This window comes from Parasteatoda tepidariorum, chromosome 5, assembly GCF_982258835.1.
Source record: "Parasteatoda tepidariorum strain Cologne lab strain chromosome 5, Ptep-v5.0, whole genome shotgun sequence".
In the NCBI taxonomy this organism is placed as follows: Eukaryota; Metazoa; Arthropoda; class Arachnida; order Araneae; family Theridiidae; genus Parasteatoda; species Parasteatoda tepidariorum.
The window spans coordinates 96001942-96023868 of record NC_141759.1 but is presented as its reverse complement, the minus strand read 5'-3'; the positions used below and the strand labels follow the sequence as shown (position 1 = coordinate 96023868).

General features: G+C 28.1%; 1 protein-coding gene across 3 annotated transcripts in view; it reads right to left on the bottom strand.

Moving 5' to 3' along the window:
- Window positions 1-21927, bottom strand: part of barr (non-SMC condensin I complex subunit H) — a 101525-nt gene that overhangs the window by 4042 nt on the left and 75556 nt on the right. For all 3 annotated transcript variants that reach the window (XM_087164560.1, XM_087164559.1, XM_087164558.1), the window contains exons 8-14: window positions 19460-19510; window positions 17314-17420; window positions 15979-16079; window positions 12210-12532; window positions 9206-9277; window positions 4215-4478; window positions 2761-2850 (exon numbers count right to left, since the gene is read on the bottom strand). In XM_087164560.1, coding sequence (XP_087020686.1) covers window positions 2761-2850; window positions 4215-4478; window positions 9206-9277; window positions 12210-12532; window positions 15979-16079; window positions 17314-17420; window positions 19460-19510 — 1008 coding nt within the window. The remainder of the gene's footprint in view (window positions 1-2760; window positions 2851-4214; window positions 4479-9205; window positions 9278-12209; window positions 12533-15978; window positions 16080-17313; window positions 17421-19459; window positions 19511-21927) is intronic.

Genomic DNA, 21927 nt, shown 5'->3' with positions numbered 1-21927 from the left:
TTATCTTCATATTAATTGATTGTTCAGATCATTTAAAAATAAAAACAAGGTCACAATATACACAAATATAATGAAACATAATTAGCATATGAACTGAAAACCAAACATGGTAAATATTGTAATATAAACACATATTAAAGTGCTGAAAAAAAATTTCTTTCAATTTTATGCAATATTAATATTTCTACTCAACTGAATAGATTTTTTGGTATAAAATATTATACATCGCTTAACACATTTTTACACTTCAGAAACATTCTTCCAGCATTAATGCAATTAATAAGAACATACTATGTAAAAGGGGTGATCAAATGAAAAGGTACGAAACGACGCAAAAACGTAACAATTAAATATTTGCATATTCCGCTATTGGAGAACGTAGCGAGACATCTCGGGATGCGATTGGAGTCTCTGACTGGGATCGGAGCATGCGCTGGTGCCCGCATGAGCAGGAGAGAACAGAGGCTCTTATCAAAAGCGGCGTCCAAATGATGCGGCAGTCCGTATGAGGACCGGATGGCGTTCGCGTTGCAAAATTCGACGATTGAGGAGCAGCGAGGTGTTATCCGATTTCCTCGAGCACAGAAAAATCATTACCTCCGATGTGTACTGTGAGACACTCTGACGCCTACGCAAGTCCATCAAGAACAAAAGACCGGGCTGCTCACGTAGGGTGTGGTTCTGCTTCACGATAATGCGCGTCCACACGTCTCCAGACTCACACATATGGAACTGGCCAAGTTCAAGTGGGAGACGTTGGACCATCCGCCCTACAATCCGGACTAGTGGCCCTGCGATTTCCATGTGTTTGGTCCACTGAAGAAACACCTGAAAGGGAAGCTCTTCAATTCGGACGACATACTCAAGGACGCTGTGAAGGACTGGGTCTCGTCAAGACCCCAGGAATTCTGGGAACAAGGAATCCTACGGCTTGTTCATCAGTGGGATTGCTGTGCACAGGCCTATGGTGTATATTTTGAATAAAGTCTACATTTGTACCCACCGTGTCGTTTCGTACCTTTTCATTTGATCACCCCTTGTAATTTGTTATGTTTTAGATTTCCAAAGCTGAATAATTTTCCTGTCACAACATGCAACTCAATGAACACTGTTTTGAAAGAAGGAAATTTGTTTTCCCTAAAATACCAGGATACTCTTAAAAATGACATTATGCTATCGATCATTTCTCTAAAATGTGTTATCAACTTTAAAGCTTCAGAAAAGTACTAGTTGCTATTAAAATGAAAGAAATAATTTTCAAAATTTTTTCTCACAAAATGTGCATTTTAACCGCTTTCTTGATTATCCTGAGTCAATTTAGATATGTATGTATTGCAAATATTTATTATCCCGTATTAACTTGTGCAGACCAGAATTCATCAATATGTTTTGTTTTATTACGTTTTTATTTGGTTGGAAGTAAAACAAAAAACAATAATTTGCTGTGATTGGTAGTTTGCCAATTTTTCTTAGGGAGTTTTGCTATTTGTGAGACTGCAGACGTGTTTTGTACAATTGCATATACGATGATTGATGAATTTATATAGAAAAAAAAGAGTTTAAAAAACATGGCTTTCGCGAAAGTAATGCTTTTTCAGATAATGAAGATGTGAACAAATACAAAGACTAATATTTAAATTTTTTTCATTTACCCAAGATAATTTGGGATAGGAAACTGATAGTAAATTAAATTTTTTTTACACATAAAAAATTAAAATTTCAACTTAGAACTTGTGTATTATATTTTGTATAAGTTCCTTCCTTCGATTTATTAAAGAAATAAAAAAATATGTTGATTTTTTTTTCCTTCAAAAAAATTGCTAAGGAAAGCAGTTAAGAAGCTTGCATATTTTAGAAACCAAACTGATTACTCTCAAAAATCATCATGGAAGTTAGTGTTGCTACAAATTTGAATTCCTACCAAAACCTAAAAATTGCATCTTTTAAAAACATTTATTCATTTTTGAAAAATTGTTTTAACCCATCACCCTCGTAGCACAAAACCTTCACGCATAGCATTTATATATATGTATACACATATAAGGCACTTAATTTCATAAAATATCAACCATCGATTTTTCTGTAACTGTTTTTGACTCTTTTAAAAAATGACAAGAACTCTTCTATATTTAACAATGAACTAAATATACAACACATTAAAATGTATATTTAAAATTGTTAATATATATGTATATATATGTACCCAGAAGCAGAAAGTGCCTAAAACTGTTACGTGCGTCGCAGAACAGAAGTCCTGCAGAACAATTTGTATCTTGAATAAGTGAGAGCGTTTCTAAAAGACCAAATGCTTTCCATGAAGATGAAAAAATTGTTGGAACAACAGACCCGCGAATGTTTGTGTTTGCAAATGGTGCAGCATCTAGGCACTTGTCTCTTCGAAAATTCATCATCATCAACAAAATTTTGTACTTGATTGAAAAAGTAACAAATCAAGAATGTTTGCCCTGGTTTAAAAAATAATGTAGTGTATCTGAGTGTCATCCTGTATTTTGATAAACGAAAATATAGTATTTTAACGTAAAGTTGATTTTTTCACTGTGAAATGCTTCCAGAACATTTGTATGAATTAATAAGTCATGTTGCAGAACGTTTGAAAATATTCTGTTTAATAAAAACAGTTTATTGTTAATACATAATAAATTGATTTGGTTAAAATGTTCATGAGCCTCTCAAATAATGAAATATATTTACAGCTAAGGATTAATTTTAAAAACTACAATAAAATCTTAAATAAAGTACCTGTTCAACAACATTCCAAATGGCATTTTTCACCTTTTCTGTACTTAATGTTATTGGTTTGGTTTCAAATCTCATGGTTATAGGTTGAGCCTAAATTTTGAAGGGGTAAAAAAAGCAGTTAACAGGATGCAAATTACTGTAGGTTTTTAACAGTTGCCAACTATAAGTTTATTAAACAATAAAAGTTTATTAGTAATAAATGTTGCAGGATTAAAAAAAATAGCAACTGAATGAGAAAAAAAGGACAGATAAAAAATACTTGAAAAAGAACATCTTTTCCCTCTAAAAACATAAAGATCGTGTACAAAAAATAGCAATAAATAAATAAACCGGCACGATTTACCTGTAACTTTGAGAGACATATAAATGTACTACTTGTTGGTGAAGTGTGATGCTTTGGTTTGTTAAAGAAATCTGAAAGTTATAATTTTTGTTGTCAATCACGAAATCGGGAGATTCAGCAATCGGAAGAGTTCAATTATTAGAAACTTGTTAAGCCCAATTAAATAGATCTCTAAAACTTCTAATCTGATTAATATAAATTATTTGTAAAGCATCAATGTAGGGATTAGTTATGGTTGTCTTTTTAGAATATATAATAAAATATATTTTAAAAATTCTTTATTACTTCGTTTACCTAATATGCATTGATATGAAAAACAGTATTGCTTTTGATATGAATGGATTCAATTAGCAGTCTTTAATTAGTTAAGGAGACTGATTAATTTTACATTTTATCATTAATTTTGAAGCTCAATGATGTGAAAAACATGTTGATCAACACTATGGAATCATTTTGCAATGTACTATCTACAGGGGTGATTGTGAGCCCAACTCAAAAATCCTGAAAATTTCTTGAGTAAAATCATTAATGACACATTTCAAAAAATTAATGTCTTTATAAATTTAAATCATTGATATTCTCACAACATGAAATTCTAAATAAATTACATGCAGCACAATTTAAATTAATAATTATGTATAAGTTTACTTTTATCTCTAATCACATTTATTATTCTATCAGAAAAAATATTTACAAATGGAAGAGATGCCAAGTATAAATTCTAGTTCTAATGTTTTTAAATAAAATATACAAGAATATTTATACATCGATGATTTCTTGTAACTTATGGACCTTGGATTTCCTGTTCACGGTTAGCGAAAAATCCGGAAATCCCGATTTTTTCTAGAGCACAATCATCTCTGCTATCTATCTTGTGTTTCAAAGATAATAATGTATTTATCAACAAATGGGGAGTCAATTTTGTGCAGGATCATTTAATTTTTATTTCAATGATTTAAAGAATTTTTAAAAAAAACATAGACTAGAAAAATGCTTACAGTCTTTCTAAAAGCTAAAAGATGCTTTAGAGATATTAAGCTTCTAGGTGAACTTTTACTTTAAAAAGATTTTAAAAAAATATAAAAGTAAGAATCTTAAAACAACCGATTACCATTTCTGGGGGAGTGACCATGACAGATTTTAAATCATCGTCAAATAAACCACTTCTCCTAGATGGGTGGTTTGATATGGGATTCTCAAATGCAAAAGAGTCAGCCATGTTGCCTGCATCTGGCGGTGCCATGTTGTCAATGCCTGGATCGTAATCATCAGACCTTGCTGGAGAGTTTGCCGGAGAGTTTTCAAGAGAAAGATTTTGAAAGGACTGTACAACGAAATTTGAGTGTTCAGATATTATTTCCTCTGATTCATTATTCTAAAAAATGAAAAGTGCACATTATAAAAAATGTAATTTAGAAAAGAATCATTTAAAAAATAAAATAAATATGAATATCATATTATTCCAAATATAAGGTCTAGCATTTAGCAATATTATTGTAAAATGGTACATACAAAACATAAATGCATAGAATAATACTTGAAAATAAAATACCTGAAAATAGCAATTGAAAAGAAAACACTTGAAAGAGACAGTCAGAAAATAGTATAATTAAGATTGATTTTTACTGCTCATTTTTCTCATAAAACAGCAAAAGGAATAGAAAAAGTTAAATCAGCTGGCTTCAGAAATCAGATGGCTCTTGCTCTAAGTGTTTGATTTACTTTGGATTTTTGCCAAGTTGAACTGCTAGTAGAACTACTAAGTTGATTTCTTGAGAATAAAAGGGTAAAAAAAAAAAAGTAAACAAATAGACGAAGATGCTCTAGCAACAATTATAGCTTGGTTCCAGTTGGGCTCAAAATTAGCTCAATATAGTTCCGATATGAGCATGATCTGAGGGAACAATATAAATTTAATTTTTCTAGATTTAATTATGTCTAGATTTTTTTTAATATTGGTCTTATGCAGTGTCAATGTTGGCCTATATAGGGCTCTTATTGGCTGAATAAAGATTATAAAATATCAGGCACATATCGGAAAAATATTGGCCCTTTGAACCCTTATTGAGCCAAAATTCGTTAATATTACTCCAATAAGGGCCCAAGTTATTTTGCTGCAATGGTGGCTGAGTAGTCCAAAAAGAAAATTGATAGCTACGCACAAAAATAGGGTGTCTTATTTTTTTTTTTTATGTCTACTTACATATAGCTATTTCATTTAGGGAAAATTTTCAAAGAAAAAACTTACTTAAGACTTCTGCATGGATGGGCTAATATTTAGAAATATATAGTAGTATACATAAAGATAATCAACAATACCCAATTTCTAAGCTTATGGTGCAATTTTTAAATTTTTTTTTTTCAATTTAGTTATTTATTTTATACATATCTACATAAAAAAAAAATTTTAGTTGTCATTCATTCAGATATTTATGTGCACTTCACACATTCAAAATGCAAACACACAATACTAAAGTCATAATTCTGCAATTGCAATTAAATATCATATAAATTTAATAAAATAAACAGTCAACAATTAGCTTTTCAATCACATTACTAAAAAAATAATAATTTCACCCATAACTTTTGAACTACAAAACGAACAAAATAAATAAGAAGTTGTTGATAGTCGACAAACTTTGAAGGGGGCTTATGTTAACCACAAAATTGTTGTAGAAAAACAATTAATTATAGAAAACATATTAACAAATTTAAAGTGAAAAACTATGCGATTACAAACTTAAAAAAACCAGAATTGATGCAAGAATAAAGCTCCAGGCTGTGTGCTCCTTTGAGTAAGTCCCAGCAAACCCAGGAAAAAACTTCTTTAAATTTTCTACTCAAAAGGAGTATACAGGGATGAGAGTAGTCAGAAAGTAAAAAAGAGGAAATCCAAGAATATATATGTATAAACAAAAATTTGACAAAAAAAGTGCGATTTTTAAACTTGTAAACCATGTGATTATAAATCCCGATATGAGGCTTTTAAATCACGTGAATATGAAACTCTACATCGAATTTTAAAAATGCGAACATACAAATCATGATGCGTAATTTTTAGATCAAGATACATAATTTTAAAATTGCGAGATATTACAACGGCAAAAACGAATCACGATATTGGATTTTAAGCTCGTGTAGCTACATAGGGTTTTAAAAGCTCGTAAATACAAATCGCGATATTGGTTTTTTAAATCTCGTAAATAAGAATCGCAATGTACAATATTTAAATGGCCTGAATAAGAATCGCAACGTTCAACTTTTAAATCAGGTAAATACGAAAATCCATGATTGATAATAAAATCGCGATTTTAAAAATTCAAAAATACAAAACACGATATTAGATTTTTAAATCTCGTAAATACGAGTCATAATGTGCGATATTTAAAAAGCGTAAGTCAGAATTGAAATGCGCAACTTTTAAATCAGGTAAATACGAAAATCGATGATTGATATTAAAATCGCGTGAATAAAAATCGAGATATTTGCAGAGTCTGGACTTGGAATTTCTAAAAAGCTTGTTTGAATTATTTTTTGTTTACACAATAAATAAAAATTTACAAGATTAATTGAATGAGCAAATAAATATTTTCACCGCAATTTCACCTCTATTTTTTTCGCTTTTTTTTGTTTGCTTTCACTCCAGAATACAAGAAGCAGCGACGTCTAACTTACGAAAATACGACCCGCTGACGGATAAAAAATAAGGAAAATCTTATTTTCTGTGCGTGAAATCGGAGAAAATAGCTAATATAAGTAATCATTGCGGAAGGGTTAGCAGCTAGGACGTAGTTTGAATTTTCTGTTTTTCGTTGAAAATCGTAAATAAATATAATTATTTGACTTCAACGACTGAATTTTTTTTTAAAAAAAAGGGGATATTTATAAATAAATAAAAAAAAAAAACTTTTAGATAATCTGAGTTTTTGATAAAAAGGCTGAAATTCGAGAGAAAAAAGCGAAAAAAATCTCATCCCTGTATAAAGGTCAACCAGTTTTATCCCAAGGAAATGATTTTTAGAGAAACTTCAGATGAAGGAATGAGGACTTCAATAATTTCGCTCCGCGGAAAATTAAATTCCTCATAAAATATTTTAACTTGTGCAAATAACAATTTCAGCGGAAATTAGCGGAAAAAATGGAAAAATCTGAGAAAAAGCGGAAATCCGCGAATCCGCGGAAGAATCTCATCCCTGAGTATAGAACCTAATTTTATAATTATATTCAGGGATGTTAAAATATTATAATCAAATTGAATTCATAATTAATTTACAAATAAAATACTAAACACATAAACTACATATTAAATTCACTGTTACAAATAGCATAATTTTTTTATCCTGTAAAATGTTTGCATTCAAACTGACTCTTAAATAACGACAGTGTTTCTCCTTAAGCGTTTTTAGAAGGGTGGCCCTATAAATTTGATCCCTATAAATGCACCTTTTTGACCTTTTTTGTATAAGTAAGTCACCATCTCTTAAAAGCACTTTGTGTTACCTTTTTTTTTTCAGGAAAAGATTGTTTTTTTAACCACCTATTTTAATGAAAAATCCATTTCTGATTTATTTTGTTATTGATAATTATTTAACTTTAATTTTTGATTTCATTCCTTCATTTTAATATCATTTTTTTTAATGTTGTTGAAGTGTTGTTTCACCGCTTTAATACAAGACATCTTATTCAGAAGGTTAGTAAGTAAGTATTTATTCATCGTTGCTGTTCTATCTTTTTCCTGTAGCTGTTGCCATCCAACATATAATAAAATATTTATAATCATCTCATTAATCGATTCATGAATCGATTAATAATAATACTACAGAGTATCATTGTTTCACCGCTTTAATACAAGACATCTTATTCAGAAGGTTAGTAAGTAAGTATTTATTCATCGTTGCTGTTCTATCTTTTTCCTGTAGCTGTTGCCATCCAACATATAATAAAATATTTATAATCATCTCATTAATCGATTCATGAATCGATTAATAATAATACTACATTGTGTCTAGTTATATAGAGAAAATTAGCATTAGATTTGGCCTCAGAGATATTCTTTTATTTGGGTGGGAAGGTATAATTATGTATTTTTTAGTGCTTTAAGTTTTACCATTTACTTAATTTTAACAAATATCTTTTTTATATAAAAATGTACTTTTAAATTTTTATTTTCTCAAATTTTAAGATTAAATGTAAAAAAAAAGTAGCTTCAAAGTTGTTCATCAAATATTTTTTTTTTCTGTATTTTTAAAGAAAATTTATACAGAGATTGTTTTTTTAGCTTTCCTTCAATTAGTTTTCAAAAGCTTTAACTTTTTCCGTTATTTTAATAATGAGAGAGAATTACTTCGTGAAATATATGCATAAAATATTATAAAAGGGTACTTTAAAAATTGAGGATCAATATCAATTATTACAAATTACATATTTTGATAAATTTGTTAAGTGTAAACCTTTCAAAACTCAAAGTGACCTTTTCTGTGAGTAAACAACCTGCCCTTTTTTATTTCTAGGGAGAACTATGTAATGATAAATACATTTGAAAATTTTACCTAAAACTAAAACAAATAACATAAGTATATTTATTTCTGATACAATAGTAAAAATAATTTCTTTTAATTTAAGCATGTCTGAAAATACTCATTGCTACAAAATAGCATTGGTTATCTTGGTTACCATTTTGTTGTGCTCTTTTTATTTTGTAAAATTTCTTCAAATATTTTTCAACTTCTTCCACTCTCCTTGGAAAAAAAGGTTCTTTAAAGACAAAATGCCATTCCTGCTTTCTTTTAACTAATGATCGGCACTAACAGCATGTTTTACAGTTCTTAAATTATTAGTGCTTGAAGTCACCTAAAACTATTTGTTGATAACAAAAGTTAACCGCTCCAACTTTATTGAGTAACATTGCTAAAAAGCAATACATTACAATTAAGCACACAAATTTCAGTCCAAACTACGCTTTGTGCAATAGGTACAGAATAAATATAAAAAATATTATAATAGCAAAACATTACGCCTTTTAAAAACTATATTCATAGTAAAATTACATGAAAACAAATATTTTGTTTATAAAAAAAATTTATAATAGGAAACAATACTTACATTCATACATACGCCAAACGATGATGGACGTATAAGCTGAGCATTTCTTTGCTTTCCATATTTATTCCAAAGCTTTTTGATAAAACAGAAAAAAAATTTAAATTAAAAGCTAAAAACAAAAATAATGTTCACATACAAAAAAGTGGAGCATGGGTAAATTGTCTTTTTAGTTAAAATTTAGCTTCAGAGTGTGAAAAAACAGACATATTTTAAACTTTTAATTTTTAAATAATTAATCACATTTTCAAGCACAGAACTGTAATTTTCATTATTTAAAGGATGTACATTAAAGATATGTTTACTAGGCAGAAACAATTAAACAATTTAAATAAGAATATTAAACATACAGTATTTCTACCTATTCTGATTTTTTACCTTCAAAATACAGAGTTCTTATTCGCAAAAATGAAGAAACAGTCGAAACAGTCCTAATAGCTTAGTTAGGAGCTATATAATTGAGCTAACCCTGTATAAGGATAGTTTTTTCCAGTTAAAATATTTTTGGGATAAAGATTGGTTGATAAAGAAAAATTCATTTAGCTTATTAGCTACAATTAATTTTATTTTTAAGACAATTTTTTGGGTGGGAAGGTGGATATAAATCACTTTTTGATGCGCTCAATTTACACAGATAGTATCATAAATCGATGTAATGTTTCGATCGAAGTTACAGCAGATATTGATATTCATTTTCACATGGTTTCTAAATATCCCGATATATTTCAAACAATATGAAATATTCGAATCGTGCATTTGAGTATTTACTTTTTAAGGCAGATTTTTTTGCTATTATTGCTATTGATTGACTACTATCAAACTTTTTGCAGTGATTGCTATAGATTTTAAATCCGAAATTTTATATACGATACTATTTATTACAACCTAATCTCGAAACACACATTTGAGGAGTTCAATTCGCGTGAGTTCGTCAATCTTTTCTTCGATAATGGATTTCACAATTTTAATTAATTTTTTTATTGTGATGATTATTTCCAAAATGCGACAAAGAAAATAATTAGTGTCTCCCCCCCCCCCCCAAAAAAAAATGCGAGAATACCAAGACTAAAATCTCAATTCAGTACTTTGGTATTAGTATGTATGCATACTTTTTAGAACTTATACTGCCAAAGTGTGCAAGCCAGAGTAAGCACTTCTTTCCTGAAGGAGTTAAGAAGACCCTGCTGATTGGATTAAAGGATATGAAGCATGGAGGTAGAGATAGAAGTGGTAGGCTGAATGCCTTAAAAGCCACAAAGAAATTAAGAGCATAAGCAATGCAAGGTATTGATAAAAGGATTCTATTTTATTTTATAACTGTCATTGAACAGCAGACCCAATTTAGGGTTTACAGCTACTAATGTTTAACTCCATAGCCTAGTAATTTTGAACCCAATCCAGAAGACAAAGGAACTCCTGGATCAATTATCCGGAGAAATTGTCTTTTTGATGGAACAAACCTGCATTTGCGTTACATGGAGAGGAATATTTATTCTCTAAGTTGTACCATCTAATTTGCAAGTAATTTAGATAAACTTAGCAAAAAAACTAAAACTACCATTTTTTAAAAAAAAAACGCAATTACATAAGAAAGTGGAGCAGTTGGCATCCCTGCTTTTAAAATGTTGGCAAAATCAACCGAAAGTCTGCTAATTTCCATTGCTAGTCCACCGTTTTCTTTCAAATTTTATTTATAATTGGCGTTGAACAACCGACCGAAGTTCGGGTTTACAACTACTAATGTTCAACCCTGAAACCTTGTAATTTCAGGGGTGATTGTGGGTCCAACTCAAAAATCCTGAAAATTTCTTGAGTAAAATCATTCACAAAAATTAATATCTTTATAAATTTAAATCATTGAAATTTTCAAAACATGATATTCTAAATGAATTATATGCAGCATAATTTAAATGAATAATTATGTGTAAGTTTACTTTTATCTCTAATCACATTAATAATCTACCAGAAAAAAATATTTACAAATGAAAGAGATGCCAAGTATAAATTCCAGTTCTAATATTTTCAAATAAAATATACAAGAATTTTTATATATAAATGTGATGGATGATTTCTTGAAACATCCGGACTTTGGATTTCCGGAAACTTTCTGATCGCGGCTAGAGAAAAATACGGATTTTTCCAGAGCACAATCCAGAATATTTTTCCGGGCAAAAATATTCTGTTAAATAACCATTCTGTTATAACATTTCTGGTAAAAAAACAAACATAATTCTGGTTGATTAAACCACAATATATGGCATTTAAACCATTCATTTTATAACTTTTCCGTTCATATGGTATCGGTTTACCGGAAATTCTGTCTTTTAAAATTATAATTCCTATTATCACACACTTAGTAAACATAACAAAACAGTAAATTTTATCAAATAAATAGCTTTATGCAATGATAAAATTATCAAATTTTGTCACATATTAAAAAACTATTATTTTAGCATTAATTTTATCAAAATCATTACCAAAGCATTTTGGTAAATATTACCGAGATTTTTGATGTTCCCATAGAGTTAGAAGCACGGTAAATTTTACCATATTCTGTTAGTTTTAACCATACTTTTTTTCTTCATGCACCAACAAATATTTTATTTTATAACCGGGATGAATAGCTGATCCAATTGTCAGTTTACGACGACCAATGTTCAACTCCGTATCCTTGTAATTTTTAACCCGATCCAGAAAACAAGGGAACTCCTGGATCATGTATTAGGAGAAATATGCCTTTGTAGAGCACGTTTCGATGGAACAAACCCACATTTACCTTACATGCAGAGGTAAACCACGAAAACCTCCTACGGTTAGCCTGATAGCAAGGGGATTCTAATCCATGATCAGTCAACCAATGAGGATATTTCTTATCAGCATTGTGGTCGGTCCGAGCCAGATGCAGAATTCCTATTGACCAGCCATCGCTCTCTTCCCTTTGCCACCACGGCTCTGATAAAGGGATCTTACTATTTATTTTATAGATAAAAAAAAGTGAACAACTTACTTGTAATTCTTTACAAAAACATCCATCAAAATACTGTGGCGTATTTTCCAGCATTAAATTTTGCAAAGTGCACAAAATTGTTCTCTTATTGTCAATGTTGATATTATCAGAAAAGAGGGTTGAAAACAGCTCAATCCCATTAGATCCTGCAGTTATGTCATTCATTGTCCACTGATCGATGTCTTTGTCGGTTAATTCATTTCTACGTGTTTTCTTCAGAATGGATTTATCCACCACACGCTGTTGGTTAAAAAATGGCTCTCTGGGTGCTTTTTCTTTTCTAATTTTCACAGGTGTTTTTCCAACCTTAGATTTTTCAGCAGCTTAAAATAGATAGATATCAGAATACGTTATTAAAATTTACTGTAAGTTGAACAATTAAGCAAAACATATAAATGTAAAGTACAGTATAACTTATTCAATAAGAGCTTTGATTTTTTTTTTTTTTTAATAAGCAGCCTCATACAACCGAGACAACTCTGAGTTTAGAGCTTTCAATGTTCAACTGCGTAGCCTTGCACAGGGTATCTGCACACCTGGAAAGTCATGAAAAATCACGGACTTCGGCGTTGAACAAAATTTACCACGAAAAATCTAATTTTTAAAATGGAATTTTACATTTTCCCTCCCAATTTCACAGTGTTCCAAATATCTGAATTTGTAACAAAATCCCCACTTACAGTCATATTCAATTAAAATATTAAATGCTTTTATCCTATTCTTTACAAATTATGGTGCTTTTTCAAAAAAAGAAATAACAATTCTAGAGCGAATTTATGTTTTAAACTTACGTGATTTCAAAATTATTTTATTTTTTATTTATTTTGTTTATTTAAAATTCTAGTTTAGGCTTTTTATATTACACTTACTTTTAAGAAGAAATAAATCAACTTTAAATAACTACATATATCTGACTGTATTTAGTTACTTGCTTTCGTATTTTTTCAGCTAGTTTATTGCTGCAACTCTTCCTTTTCTCTGTTTTTTAAGTTCAAAATCAATAAATATGAAGATGCAGAGTATAACAGTTTTGGCTATATTTATCATTTCAATTAATGTTGTTATAATGCTTTTTTAAATTTTTGATGTGTTTTTGTCAGATAAAATCTTAAAATTATTCATGGAAAGTCATGAATTTGAAAATCTAAACTGTTGCAGATACTCTTGATTGTTAGTTTGAGCCCAACCCAGAAGGCAAAGGAACTCCTGGATTAAGCTTTGGGATATACTAGCCTAGTGGAAAAACTTTTTGATGGAACTAATGCACATTTGCATTACATGAAGAAAAAATATCAAGTTGTTTTAATATTAAAAAGCTTGTACAAAATTCTGTTATTATATGCATTAAGACAAATTTTGGAATATGCGGCTTTAGTATTTGTTATATTATGTTTTATGGTGCACGTTCACAAATTTTTAATAGATATTTATTTAAGAATATGATTGGATTATAAACAGAACTCAAACTCGATGAGTAATTTTTTCTTCTTCAAATTTCTATAATATTCTTTAGAGTAAAGCTGCTAGAAAAAAAAATATTTGACTTTTATAGAAATTTCATTATGTTGTAAAGAGTTTAAAAACACCACCTTAGTTCAATTTGTTTAAAAACTGCATTTAAACAAACAATAAAGAGAAATGTGAGAAAAAAGGCACTTTTAAATCTTTTGTAGTACACTCTGATTTAATGAGCAAGCAATAAAATGTAATTGTAACAGTCAGGAAACCATAAAAATTTGTATTGCCAACAAGCACAGAATTCCAGTTAAAAAATTTAAACACTTAATCTGGTGGGAACTTTGATCAATGGTAATCTCTAACTGTTGTTAAAACAAATCTTTCTCGCATTAGTCGATAAACATTGGGAACTTGTATTATAATCCAGCACAGAGCTGATAAAATTTGATTGATTAAGCTAGTCTGAATGTTGTTGAAAATTTTTTTCACAATAAATTTAATTTGGTAATAAAATAACAGTAAATTCTGCTTGTGTCTATCTGGAGAAGATATTATCTCCGGAGCAAAGCTTTTTTGAGCATTTAAGCAAATCGGAAAACAGTCTGAATTTTGATTGCAAGATATCATGCCTTAAAGAAATTTAATAAAATCATAGTCAGGGTTGGCAGGTTTTTGACATGTGACAGTTTTTGACAGTTTAAACCATGGTTTAAACCGTCACGTCAAAAACCTCACTGTCAAAAATGTCGAAAATGTCAAAAACCTATATTCATATGTGAAATTTAATTAATACATAAAATTTATATATTTTTTTTAAAGGATAGTGTTTCTAAATATGTTCTAGAAAAAATAAATTTTAAATTTTGAAGAAACACTTATATTTTGAATAGTAACCAAAATCTTGTACTTTTGAAAGCTCACATCTTTTGTAATATTATGTATTCATTTTCATGTGTTATTGAAAATCTGCAGTGATATTATTAAGAAATTTATTTATAACCAAATTTAGTGTATAGTATAGATTATACTAAAAATTAGACATTTTTAAAGATAAACATTAGCAGTTTTGTACATTAGACATCTTTTAAAGAAAAATCTTTTTAATATTCTTTTAAATCTTCTTAATAATCTTTTTAACATAAGACAATACAAATTTAAGTGCTTTCTGTTAAATACACAGAGTAGTTAGTGTCGATTTACAGTATATTCAGCCTATTCATTTACTATGCTGAAAATTTAGTCTATCCAAATACTTGTGAATTTCATTTTGCTGAATACTATATACATATTTTTGTTGAATATCTAAATATTCAGCTGTTGAATAATTACTTCTTGCTTTCAAGATATGCATTATTTGTATTCTTAATACAAGTGGGGGGGGGGGAATTAAGAGGTAAAAATTGTTTTAAAATGATAAGTGTAATAATTATAAATAAATATAATAAACAATATGAATTATATTTATCATTATTCCCAAATATAACTACTTTTAAATTCAAATTAACATACTGGATAATAAAGATATTCGGTATAACATTAAAAAAATTTTTTCATACACTTGTATCAAGTTTGTATTTATACAACATAACTTGTAAGTTCCTTATAAATATTAGTTATATGTTCCTTATATGTCAAAAATGCATAGTAATAAACTTTTAATTTTCTTAAGTATCAAAAAAAAAAAATTTTTTTTTCAAAATATAAATATTTAAAAAAATTTTGTGCAAAATTTTTCTGCACATGCATTTGAATATAAATCCTGAGATTTTAAATCTGTTATTTTACCTTAATTTTAATTAAAAAATATTTTAAAACCTGCTGATTACCTATAGTATAATTAAATTTCAATATAATGCATGGCAACTGTTGGTAGTTTTGAAGTTTATATATTTTTTTGGCAAACTTTAGTTTTTGACATTTTTGACGGGTTTTTGACGGTTTAAACCAGTATTATACCCTTGTCATGTCAAAAACCACTTTTTGACGTCAAAAACCCAACCCTGATCATAGTAAAAAACAAGTTTGCTTAGTTATCAGTTCATTGTTGAAAATGAGTGCCAGGAATGATGAACCAACAATATGTATTTATCTCTGAAATAGGTTGAGTTACAGTGTATTTCTTTAGTACCAGTAACTGCTCAAGTCGAATAACATAGAATAATGGTTACAAATAACGAGTGTCATAATGTTTTCCTATTTCTGTTTCAAAGACGCTAGCACACATAACAGATTAATAAAGATTAAGCTACCATGAATCTAATTTAAAAAAAAGCATCATTAACTATAGAAGATTACTATTGAAAACACTTACTATTTAAAACTCTTTTGAGAGCAGAATTAGGTGGAAAACGGTTTCTATCTACAGTGTTTGCATCAACAACTGCATGCGACAAATCCTTAACCAGTATGTCACTGTAAAGAAGAAGAAATTAGCAAAGACAAAAATTGCAACTTTCACATATTTTATTAATCTTAAAAGCATGAGATAATAGTGTCACATGAATAGTGATAGAATGGGAAAACAACAAAAACTCTGAAAATACCAATCAACTCAAATAAAAAAAAATAATAAAAAAAAGATAAATAATTTTTTGCATTTCATTACATTACTAATTTATTTATATTATTATTAAATTATTTAAAGTTTATTTTAATATATGCAGGGATGAAAGGGCTGTATAATCATTTTGGAACATAAAAAATGCGTCTTGGAGCAAGTAGGTTTGGTTTTTTAAATTAATTGGCGCTAATAATTTTTATGTTCATAGCAGCATAGAGCTTATAGAAAAACATATATGAAAATTTAAATTTACATTTAATGTTATAATATTTAACCAAGCTCTAAAGAAAATAAAGAAAGAAAGTGTCAAATAGAAATAACATTATAGAAATGCTAGGGAAGTACATAAATAAATAATTGAAAATATTTACACCATAGTTTTCATCAGGAATAAAGTCTAAAAATGTTCAATCATATTTAAATATGTATTTTAAATAATTCGATATATACAATATACTATTTGATATATAAATAATTCGATAAATTTATATGGCAACAATACTTGAAAAAACTAAATAGAATTCCTAATTCAAATAACACTTTATTTACCATCAAAGAGCACCAAACAATCATCAATAATATGTTATATCATCAATACAGGGTTATTTTAGGTGGAGTAATTTACGCAAATTTGACTTTTGGATGAAACATTTTCGCCCTACATGTTTTTAAAAAATGATTACGCTCCCCAATTTATTTAAAAAAGAAAAATAATTCAATTCTAGGCAATATTCTTGTTAATCTTCATTGTTTTTGGATGGTATTTTAAATTCCGATTTTTTGTAATTGATACATTATTACGATGAAAATTTTGGATTCGTGAAACAACAATTCGTTAACAATTTATTTCGTGGCATGCTTGAATTGGTATGCACTGGTAGGCATGGATGTTCTTTCATTATCTGTATTATCTGTCCTTACTATGGGAGCAACGTTGGCCCACCTAATATTTTGCCCCTGAAAGAGTGGCCAACAAATCTGTCCTTCAGACGCCTGTATGATGAAAGGTCATTCTCCAGGTGGGCATTGGAAAAAAAAATTAAAACCATTAAGAAAAATAAAAAATTGAAGTTAAATCTTACTTACGCAGTTATATCCAAAACGGAAAATTTGTCAATTATTTCTTCAACATCAGCATCTTGTGGCTCTCGTACAGGGGAAGAGCCAATTACAAATGAATCGTCAGAAGGTGGCTAAAATGATTTGTATGTAATAGTTTATTTTTAAGTAATGTCTAAAATAAAGAAAAAGGCTTAAAAATAAAGAAATTTTACTAAATAAACAAAGTTTAGAGATTTTATAACATTGTCTATTAACTCAATCTTTATTTCAAAATTTACTGACTAAACAATACATTATTTCTGCGATCGAATAGCGGAAAAAACAAACAGCAATATTGACATATATCCCAAAAAATTTAATCAAATATAAGAATTATCGTAATTTTGAATCGAAATTAATGTTTAAATATTGAATTTAGTATAAGAAGGCTGTAAGGGGAAATAACCTTCAATAAAACAAAATATACAATAAAAGCACAAAATGAAAAAATTTGTGTTTTATACACGTTCTTTTTCTTCTCACCTAACTTTATTCATATGTACTACAAAGGTGGGCTGACGACGATAAAATACATTAAATCTTTCAGCAGTAGTGAAAAAAAGTTGTAATTACCATGATGAAGACTTTGCAAAATCTTATAACACTAAATTTGCATTTAATGCCTCCTCAATGGTCGAAAAGTAGTTAAGATAAAACTAAAAAAATTACAGGATTTGTTAATTAGCTTGCAATCGTGCTTAACATTTACCACCTCTTAACAATAATGCAAGTACAAAACTTTAGAACCATTTAATATCTTCTGAGTCACCTCATGAATTCTGAATTACCTTAATGGCACTGCATTTTAGTTATCATTTGCCCATATTTTTAAATAAATATATAGAAAATCACTTACTTCACTTAACTCAATCCAAATACAATAATTTAATATTAAAAATTTGACATGGCTGAAGCCCGACAAGAAATTAACTCATTCTGAAATTTTATACAAACATTCTAAAGATAAGTAATGGCAACATTTAAATACAATAACAAGCAAATAAATAAAATCTGTATTTTTTATCTAATGCTCTGAATTTTAAGCGGCTTTCGGGCCATTGAGGCAACAGAAAATATGAAAGAGTTATAAGATTTTGTCTTCTTTCTAACCTCGTCTAACCTTCTAAAAACAAGTTATAAAAAAAAACTTACAGTTTTACCCTCACTGAATCATTTGTGGATGTTAAAGCTTTTTGGGGATTCTAAGAGATGCAGAACATGTAAGTTATTTGGGTAGAATTCCACATAAACAGAAGTGATTTTCGAAAAATGACGTTAAATTCACGGGCTCAAAAACACTAGTAATTTCAAATATTTAGTTATTCTGAAAGTAATTTTTCTCTTTTGACTTAGCAATTCTATGATTTGTATAAAGCTTTTAAATTTATATGAATTAATGTTTAAAAATACAGTCAAGAACATGCTGGATCACGTATGTGTACATTAATATCGCATGGCAAAATTTATGACACAGTAGTATTCAAGAGAAATCTCATATATTATGAGATCTATATAAGAAATATCTATTTAGAGTTTATGAGAGATTATATCGATTTAGTATTTTTATGTGTATTTTAATCAATTGTATCATGTTAAGGTACATACATACATTTAAGAACTAACTTTTGAATTTTATTTTTCTTCATAATTTCGAGATTTTACCCCCAAGAATGAAATATTTTTTATAATTAATATCAGATTCTTTTCACTAATAATTTATTTTTGTGTGGTTTGCATAGCTAAAATAGTTTTGAAACTGAGATGCAGTATTGCATTGTGCTTAGAAAAAATTTAATATTTGTCTTTAAATTTCTTTTTCTAAATAATTATTAAATCTATTCATTATTGTATTTAAATAGGCCATAATATAGCAATATGCATGTTTGTTCCTATTTTAGATGTAATTTAACATTTGAAATATTTATATTCTTTAACTTACTTAAAGCCTGAGGTCCACTTATGTATACCTAAAAATATTATATATATCTAAAATTATTGGCAGATTTTTCCACACTAATGCTAACATATATATCAACACTTCAGACATATACTTCAACATTTTTAGTCCTTCTACTCTGCTGTATAATTAGTACAGTTTTAAAAATGCTATCAAAATAAGGGACAAACTTACATCCATATCAGGAGCCCCAACAGGACTTCTGAATGAAGGGGGAGGAAATACCTAGATTTTAAAAAAAGAAAACACAATAAAAATCATTCATAGAATAAAATATGGAAAAAACTATAATTTTTAACAAAACATAAAATTAATAATATTAAACAATAAGTAAAGATATAAACTAAAAATACAAGCTTTTGATTATCTGGCGATTCTTGAGTCTTATCTGACATTATTTTAAGGTGAGGAAGACATTTAAAATTAAAGCACAATATAATAAGCAATATTCTAAAAACTGAAATTTAAAATCAGCTAGTGTATTAATGATTTAGTCATAAAATAATATTTCTGATGTTATTAAGCATACATTAGTCTTTGTATACATTTCAACTATTATTCTAATTTGCAATTTAGAAAAAAATATTCAGAATGTCATTAAATGTAACTTCTAGAACTTATACTGTATAAACTTTGTAATTTATAAATGAATCTTCCCGAATTTCTGATGCAAATAACTATTTTCATTAAAGCAATATTTACTGATTATCAACAAGGCAATAATTAAAATATATCATTATAAAAAAAAATAAAAAATTTAGAATCAGCTAATGAGTTAGCTATTATGAGCACGTCAGCTATAAATTTAATCTAGAAAATTTAATGAACCTTATGATTATTTTAAGGTTTAGACAAAAACTGTTTTAAAAAAGCAATAGAATGTTTAATTATATATAAATAAATGAAAAATAGAACAGTTTGAGAAAAAAATAAAGATTTAAAACACAATAGGTATATAACAAATTAAGTCATTTTGCTTCATGGAAATGAAGAAGATTGATACTAGCGAAGATTGATGAAGATGATTCATACTAACTGACTTTTAAATTCGCTTATGTATTAAGCTTATACATAAATTAGGTTTTACAGTGGAGTAAAGAAAAAATCAAGAGAACATTAAACAAAACAAAAAAAAAGAATCAGATCACTTTTTGGTAAAATATAACAAACTACTTTTAAAAAAGGTAAACAGTAAACTAATACTTAAAATACTAAATATACAATTATATATATATATTATATAATTGTATATTTAGCAATTATATATTATATGTATATTATATAATTGTATATAATATTATATTATATAAAATACTAACTATACAATAAGCTCTACTTTACTAAAATAGAATAAAAAATATAATATTTTTAATTAAGTTTTAACAGTTTGCAGTCAAATTTTATCAATCGCGACCAACTCATAATAACTTCAAATAAATGCATGGAACATTTTTACTCTACAGATGCATTAAAAAAATAACCAGCAATATTGATTAATAAATATATTCCCCTATACCTCTATAATTAATAATTGAGTTAAGATTTCTTTTATAAAATAAATTTAATAGTTGATTGGAATCGACCAATTTTAAATACATACTAAAGAGATGAATCAGTAATTGTGAAACTAAAAGGTGTCGCTACTTAACCTGTAACTAGATTCACTTTAAAATAATTTTAAAAAATGGTATGACCCCTGAATTCATACCCATAAAAACTTCTCTCTACATTAAGACTGCTGCTGCTTTGTTTGGGTGTTCAACTTAACGTTTAGTTTTAAATGCAGAGAAACTATGAGATTTAGAAACTTACTAAGGTATGTAGAAAATAGTACAGCAATTACAATGGAATGAAATTATTTACATTCGATAATTAGAATATTTAACTGTTGAACTTGTTTTTAAAAAATGCCATCAGGGTTACTGATACTGCAGGAAGTTGAGTTGAAATTTGACATAGTGAAAGGGCCTTATTTGCTTATGAAATTAAGACAGAGTTTTCTCAAAATTCCAATTTGTTAAAGTTATTGCAATTTAAGTGAACTGTTTTAATTTCTTTTTGCTTTGTTGCTCAAAATCTGTAATATTTAGAAACTTGAAATTATGAAGGTGTGTTTGTGTAGAAAAAGGTACAAAGTGTTTGGGGGAATAAAAAAATAATAAGATCCCATTATTATTACAAGAATTATTAATTGTTAATCTTATGATGAAAAAATAAAACCTTTTGATCGGCTTACTGTACGCTAAAATGCAACTACAGAAATGAAATTTGGTATGATCATAGGAACATTTTGAATTATAAACTTAACAAGAGTTTTTTCAAAATTCTCCCTCTTTTAATTTTTATACGATATAAATCATGAATATCAGAACAAAAAGTTACAAATAAGGACAAAACATTTTTTATCGGGAAAACCAGGAGTATCAGGAAAACTAAACACACTGCACAAATCGAATCATTTAAAAATGGGGAAGGAAAATTATAACTACTGCAATTTTGCGGAGATAAACTACAACGTTTTCTGGTTTTTAAAACATTAAACTTTAGCAGGTGACAGCATATCTCGCATTTTTTTTTAATACTACTTGAGCATGAAAATTTTATTTTGTTGAATTGATTCTCTAATCACTCTCCCCTTTTTT